Genomic DNA, 7,854 nt, shown 5'->3' with positions numbered 1-7,854 from the left:
GTGTCTCAGCTGGCTGGGCCAGATTTGTGGGGAGAGAGAAGGAAAAAGGAGAGAGAGCAGAAGTGGGGGTGGTATAATCGTTTAGACCAGTGGGAAAGGTGAAAAGAAGCTGGTCCAGTCCCCTCCAGCACACTGGCAAGAGCCAGTACACTGCCAACCTCACCAGCAGGGGGCAGCTTCCCCAGGCCAGCGATTTAAAGGGCTCAGGGCTCCTGCCACTGGCTGGAGCCCTGGGCCTTTAAATCACTGCCCAAATCCCAGGGCTCCCGGCTGCTGCTGCTACTCTGGGGCTCCGGCAGCAAGGCTCACCCTCTTACGGGGATTTAAAGAGGTCTGTGGGGAGTCCTGAGCCCTTTAAATTCTGACCCCGGCCAGCTTCAGCCAGGATTTCAAGGGCTCCTCCAAGCTCTCTGCTTTGGCGGGAAGCCTGGAGGAGCCCTTTACATCCCAGCCCCGGCCCGCTGTGGTAGCAGGACCAGGCAGCAGGGAACTCGAAGGAGCCCTTTAAATCCCGGCCCAACCAGCAGCTCCGGCGGCTCGGCTGGGACCGGCATTTAAAGGGCCCAGAGTTCCACAGTGGCTGGAGCCCCTGGCCCTTTAGTTCGCCCCAGGGGCTATCAGTCACCTCTGCTCCTGGGAGCCCCCTGAGTGATTTAAAGGCCTTCCAACTCCCAGCCACAGCTGCTGCCCCACGCCCTTTAAATCTTGAGGCCCCACCCCCAGGATTCCAGCTGTACTGGTAAATCCTGTGAGTTACTTTCACTCCTGGCTCTAGCGTGATTTAAAGGGCCAGGGGCTCTGGCTGCCACTACTGCAGCAGAGCCCTGGGCCCTTTACATCATGGCCGGAGCCTCGGGGCTCCTGCAGCCCTAGGACTTCTGGCTGCTGCCGCAGCTCCTCCTGTGATTTAAAGAACCTGGGGCTTCCAGCCACTGCTATGGCAGCCAGAGTCTTGGGCCCTTTAAATCTGAATGTAAAGGGCCCAGAGATTTAAAGACCCCACCGATTCCGGCTGAGGCCCCTCCCCTTGCTCAGGACTCCGGCATATCGCTAAGTCCTTTAAGTTACTTTCAACCCTGACCATTAGGAAGGAAACAGACACGTGGGGGGAAGGCCAGCGGCAGAATCTCAAGTCTCACGGGCCAGAGGGATTTCAGGATTTAGCTGAAGCTGAAACAGTTGAGAATGTCGGCTGGTTCCCCTTCTCTGTGTTGCCCTGTTCAGCTTCCCTTTCACGGTCAGGATTATGAAAACCCAACGGTGCCATGCTGGGTCCCAGGAGACAGCGGGTGTGAGACATACACCAGGGTACAATCTGGACTCTTGAACTGCTTAAATCTCCATCCCATGGCATGTTTTACACTGCTTCCCAGGGTGAATAAAAATCAATGACTTTTTTTATTTTTAAACAGAAATCTGATTTTCTTGATATTTAAATTGGATTTTTTTGATAATTTTTTTCCTCAAAACCATTTTATCTAAAGAGAGTTGTAATTAAGATACATTGTAGCTCAAAGATATCTCATCATGGAATAGGGATTATAAATTATAATTCTATAGTATGAGACAATATAAACGTCTTGATTAAGAAATTTTTGTAAATGAGTTCCTATAGTTCATGCATTAGTGATCCAGTTTTATGGGGATCCACAGGCTTCTCTACAGATTACTTAGGTTAATCTTTCTATCTACCCAGTGGGACTCAGTGCTCAGTCTAGAAGATACCATCAGAGATGCTTAGTTTTCCAGTTCTCAAACTGTGGCTTTGTCTCTCCATGCTTGTTAACAGCAAAAATGTTTTAAAATAAATTAATATACAGAGGTGACAAATCACAGACCTCAGCTCTATTGTCCTCCTGCAAATTTGGGTACACAGAGTCAATCCCTTACCACTCTCAAAAAGTGCAAAGTTTCAAAAAGTTGAATGAATAGAAGACTGTTGGAGGTATAATAGATCCGGAAAAGGAGAAGTCTGGAGAGACATGTGAGAAGCAAGGGACATCTGCTTTTCTGTTAAAATATTATATGTTTGCTGTTGAAGAAAAAAATCCAGAATACTTAACGCTGTTATTTTAGTTAAATAAAACAATTTACATGTCTGTCTGGTGATGTTCTCCTCCTAATACAATATGGCATGAATGAAATAACCAAACAATGAAATAACCAAATGAAATTAAATAATCAAACATTCCATGTCTGATATAGCTGTAAAACTCATCTAAAATGTTTTCAAAATAAATCAATGCTTAACAATGTATAGCGTGTACCTTCCAGAAATGAAACCTACATCTATCTCTGCATTGTGAAGAATATGTATTAAGGTTATAACAACCAACGAGAATACATTTTTATGTAGAAAACCATGATTGAATCGAGCCTATCTGACTAGTGGTTTAAATCAAATCCACCCTGCTGCTTCCCTGTGTGAACAACAAACCCCTCCACGCTCTGCTCACACACAGCCACCAGCCTTCAAAGTCACTGATGGCTGCACTGTACTGAGTGCGACTAGCCAGACACTCAGGAACTTACCAAACAACACAGCAACATCAGCCAGTTTTCAACTCCCAGCTTTGCAGGCCGGGAATGTTCATCTTGGACAGCTCAGTCTGGTCACTGGGCCGGACAAACTCAGTCATTAGTGGGTCGCCCCCACAGAGGGGTCGGATTAGGCCACAGCCTTGTTCTCTCCAGTCAAATCGCCCAAACACTTCAATGAAAACACACAGGTCCTGACAAAACACTAAAACCACTTTACTAACAGGAGCAAGGAGGTTTTCAGGGATTACAAGGGAGAAAGATGTAAAAGATCAGAAAGGTTAAAACTACAAAATTAAAACATGTATTTTAAATCTTACATTTTACCAAACTAAGGAAGATGTGAAGCAAACAGGATTTCCCACCCAACCCGCTGTTGCAGGCAGTTCACAGTTCTGAATAACCAGGCTGGATTTCCATCCAGCCTTGGCCTGCCCTCCCCACTGCAAGGCTCCTGTTGCCTATCAAGCCATCTTGTTGCCTTCTGTAAAGATGGGAGAGGAGAGGTGAAAATGGAGGTAATTCCCCCTTGTGCTTTTGTACCACTCTCCTCTTTGAGGTTTACCTCTCAGCTGGGGGACAGGCGACAATCAGTTTGTGGCCTAAGTGAGCATCCAGCCTAACTCTCTTGTTCCTGTATCAGAGGGGTAGCCGTGTTAGTCTGGATCTGTAAAAGCAGCAAAGAATCCTGTGGCACCTTACAGACTAACAGACATTTTGGAGCATGAGCTTTCGTGGGTGAATACCGGCTGAGCAATTACTGGCCACTTAGCACCTAGCTGATCCCTGATTTAACAGAATACAGGAACCCTTCGCAGAGCTAAACACAGAATACTACAGTTACCCTCTTAGATTCATAGAACATCAGAGCTGGAAGGGACCTCAGGAGGTCAACTACTCCAACCCCCTGCTCAAAGTAGGACCAATCACCAATTAAATTATCCCAGTCAGGGCTTTGTCAAGCCTGACATTAAAAACCTCTAAGGAATGACAGTCCACCACCTCCCTTTGTAACCCATTCCAGTGCTTCACCACCATCTTAGTGAAAAAGTTATTCCTAATACCCAACCTAAAATTTCCCCATTGCAACGTGAGATCATTACTCCTTCTTCTGTCACCTGGTACTAATGAGCACAGTCTAGATCCATCCTCTTTGGAACCCCCTTTCAGATAGTTGAAAGCAGTGACCAAATCCACTCTCTTTCTTCTCTTCTGTAGATTAAACAATCCATGTTCTCTCAGTCTCTCCTCATAAGTCATGTGCTCCAGCCACCTAATCATTTTTTTTGCCCTCCGCTGGTCTCTTCCCAATTTCTCCACATCCTTCTTGTAGTGTGGGGCCCAAAACTGCACACAATACTCCAGAGGAGGCCTCACCAATGTCGAATAGAGGGGAATGATCATGTCCCTCGATCTGCTGGCAATGCCTCTATTTATACAGCCCAAAAGTCAAGGAACAACACATCCATTGCTTTTCCCTCATCCACAGAGCCACTTATCTCCTCATAGAAGGTAATTAGGTTACTCAGACATGACTTGCCCTCTTCTAACAAGTCTTTAAAAATACACATTTACATGTCAAACTCTAGCTTATCTAGAGTGGACAAACTTTTAAAATCTCTCTCTAAAAGTTGAATCTGAGTCAATTACATGCAAGTTGCTTAAACCTTTCTTGTCATGTATCAGAGAAGTTTAGATTCTGTGTGGATTCTTCCATGTTTAATGAGTTCAGACCTCCATATGAAACTTTTCCCACACTCCAAGCACTTGTGGGGTCTGGCTCCTGTGTGTAATGCCTGATGATGAGTTAGGTGTGACTTCAGTATGAAATTTTTCCCACAGTCCAAGCACTTGTGGGGTCTCTCTCCAGTGTGGATTGCCTGATGTTCTACAAGGCTTGACTTTCTTATGAAACTTTTCCCACAGACCAAGCACCTGTGGGGTCTCTCTCCTGTGTGGACTGCCTGATGTTGAACAAGGGTTGACTTTATTATGAAACTTTTCCCACACTCCAAGCACTTGTAGGGTCTCACTCCTGTGTGGATTGCCTGATGATTAACAAGGTCTGACCTTCGTATGAAACTTTTCCCACAGTCCAAGCACTTGTGGGGTTTCTCTCCAGTATGGATTGCCTGATGTCTAACAAGGCCTGACCTTTCTATGAAACTTTTCCCACACTCCAAGCACTTGTAGGGTCTCACTCCTGTGTGGATTGCCTGATGTACAACAAGGTGTGACCTCTGTATGAAACTTTTCCCACAGTCCAAGCACTTATGGGGTCTCTCACGTGTTTGGTTTAACTGATCTCTAATTATTTGCGTCTTCGAAATGAAACATTTCCCGCACTCAAGGGATTGAGAGGGTTTTTCTTCACTGTGGCTTCTCCCATGGTTATTAAGATCTGAGAGCTTACTGAAGCTTTCCCCATGGTCCAAGCATTGAAGGGGTTTCTCTCCAGTATGGATTGTCCGATGTGTCACAAGCTGTGATCTCACAATGAATTCTTTCCCACACTGAAGGTAGTGCCAGGGTGTCTCTTCCTTGGGATTTGCCTGCTGCGCTCTGGGATCCTCCTCTCTCCCACCATTACTAGATTCATCCACTTTCTTCCCTGGATAGTTTCCCAGAAGCCTCTCTGACCTCTGCCAATTTCTCCAGGATTCTCCCTGTTCCCAGCACTGGGAAAAATTCTCTTCAGCTCTTCCCACAAAGGTCCCCTGTGGTTCCACTTCCCCGGGAATTACCTCATGATGATTCTCATCCTCATTCTCCCTCCCTCGCTCAGCACCTGCTGGGAGAGACACAATCCAGACAGGAGTCATTGTGCTGGGGAGAAAGAAGAATAACACCAAGGGAAAACCCAACACAAAGACTGAGCAATTGGACTCTGCCTCCACATCCCACCCAAACACTCACAGGAAAGGAGAGCTGGGAAGCAAACTCCTGCCGATAAGAGGCTAGGTGGAACAGCGTGAGCTATATCTGATGACTGCAGCCCTACCCGGGCTGAGATGAGGAAGAACTGAAGGTGCTTACTCACACCATATTTGGGGATTCTCAACTTTTTCCTTCATTCCCTAGATAGTTTCTGTGTCACTCCTCACCTCTATGGGGGCATCTCAGAAGCCTTTTTTCCTCGCAGGCCTGGAGATCAGGCACCCAAGGCTCTTCCCCTTGTTCCAGCCGGACAATCAGCTCAGGTTTGGGAATGGGAAATCCTGCACAGAGGGTGAAATCAGACCAAATTAGGGTGCATGGAGCACTGGTGGAGTATGTGTCAGAAAGCACATTCTGTGAGTGGAACCCGTCCCTGTGCTCTGCTGGAGCAACATGGAATCCAAGAGGATGGGAACATAGTCACTGAGCCCCCTTGCGCAGAGGAAGTTGTCTGGGGAGGTGAGCTGAATTATTACTACACCTTCACTAGGCGTTCCCAGGATCTGTGCGCTCTGGGGGCCTTGCTGACTCACACAGGGCTCTGCACTTAAACCCCTGCCTCTTTCTAAACCTGCACAGCCCAGAGCCCTCCCCTAGGCTGGAACTACTCCCAAGGAGGGAGGTGAACAGGGATTGTGTGTGCAGCCAAGAAACAAGACAGAGACAGGACGATTCCCCTTTGAAAGCTGGAGGGGTCGGGATGGTTTAGCTCCTCCATTGGGTTTTGACAACCCTGTCCCACTGGAGAGAGCACAGAGATGCAAGTCTCTCTCACATGGCAGCTGTGCGCTATGGAACCCACTCACCTCTGATCTAACTGACATAGGAAGAATGACCAGATTCAGACATGCAGACCTCACGGCATCTAGTATCTAAGGGGATGGGAATCCCTTACCCAGCGAGGTCACCGTCTCGTAGTTCTCCTGCATGACGTCCCTGTAGAGGGCTCTCTGAGTGGGGTCCAGCAGAGCCCCCTGCTCCTGGGTGAAATACACAGCCACATCCTCGAAGCTCACCGGCATCTGAAACACCAAAAGGACCCAGTCATTACCGGCTGCCCCAGCCACAATCCCAATAGTCACGTGGGAGGAAGGATAAGGAAATGGAAGCTCCGGGAGGGCCAGAGTAGCAGAATCCCACTCCACCCTGCTCAGAGCAGCCAGGACACTTCAGGGGGTGGGAGAAGGTGAGAGATCCTTGTCCCCCAGCACACGGAGCAGGGCGGAGTCTTCTCATTTCTCACACACCTGCCAGCCACCGGCTGATGCGGGAAGCAGAGCTCTGAGCCAGGGACAGGGAAAGGAATCCCAACTGCTTCTCTGAGAATTTCACAGCAGCCTCAGGCTAGTGGGGTCTCACTCCAGCACTGGGAGCCTGGAAAACGTTTCCAGCCCTGCTCAGGGGGGTTGTATCCTGTTTGAGAAATAGAGGAATGTCCCATCTCCCCTCCCTCCGTCATCAATGGGCCCACTCAGAAAATCAGCAGGTTTATCACACCCTGTCTCCTCCCCCTCTGAAAATCCCCTATCCAAGGTGGCTCCATCACAGACATTTCCCTTCCCTGCATCCTGGAAGACAGGCCGCTCTGGATCGAAACATGGACGGGATTCCTCAGCCTGTCAAGGCGAGAGGGGAGGTTACAGAAGGGGCTTCAGCCCATGTCACACCCTGATTCCCCCCAGACTCTTCACATCCTCCCAGTAACAGCATCTCTGAAGCAAATGCTAGAAAAAAAGCAGAACTAAAGGGGCCACTTTGGGGGATTTCCCCCCACTGCCCTGTAAACTCCTCTCCCTGAGGAACAGCAGGAGCCCTCTGGTGGCATCACCTGAAGAATGAGCAGCCCTGGACTCCTGCAGCAGCCCCCAGGGACAGGCAGGCAGAGGCGGAGCCCATTGGCCCATCCACACTCCCTGCCTGCCCAAAGCAGCAGCGACTCCGGTGGGGCTGAGATGTGAATCCTGCCCAGAAATCAGATCAGGGCCCTGGGCAGACCCCAAACACATGAGACACAGACCCCGCCAGCACGGGGGTGTCTGACAATAACAACACGCTGGGAGCAGGGAGGGTCTGGGTTTTTACTTATATCCCCCACCAGTCTCCCCCACAGCCCCTTCCCTCGCTGTGCCCCCCACTCACATCTTCCCCTATTCCAACCTCGCTCTTCTCAGCCCCACGATCCCCCCATAGGCCTGCATCGCCCCATCTTCCCTTCAGTGCGCCCCGCCCCCATCCCAGCCTGCCCCCCTCAGGCCCAGCACCCGTCCCCTCGCCTGCCCTCACCCCCTGCACCTCTTTAGCCTCCGTCCCCTGCAGCCCGGGGGTGCCGGGGGGGGGGGCGGGTCTCTCTCACCTTCCCTCCGAGCGGGGCACCCCGGG

General features: G+C 49.6%; 1 protein-coding gene across 1 annotated transcript in view; it reads right to left on the bottom strand.

The window, feature by feature from the left end:
- LOC127033368 (zinc finger protein 707-like) overlaps nt 1–7,854 on the bottom strand; it is a 28,196-nt gene that overhangs the window by 4,681 nt on the left and 15,661 nt on the right. Inside the window, exon 3 of the mRNA XM_050921407.1 lies at nt 6,371–6,497. Coding sequence (XP_050777364.1) covers nt 6,371–6,497 — 127 coding nt within the window. The remainder of the gene's footprint in view (nt 1–6,370; nt 6,498–7,854) is intronic.

The sequence above is a fragment of the Gopherus flavomarginatus genome, chromosome 12 (assembly GCF_025201925.1).
Source record: "Gopherus flavomarginatus isolate rGopFla2 chromosome 12, rGopFla2.mat.asm, whole genome shotgun sequence".
NCBI classification, from domain to species: domain Eukaryota; kingdom Metazoa; phylum Chordata; order Testudines; family Testudinidae; genus Gopherus; species Gopherus flavomarginatus.
This window is presented reverse-complemented; position numbering and strand designations above follow the sequence as displayed.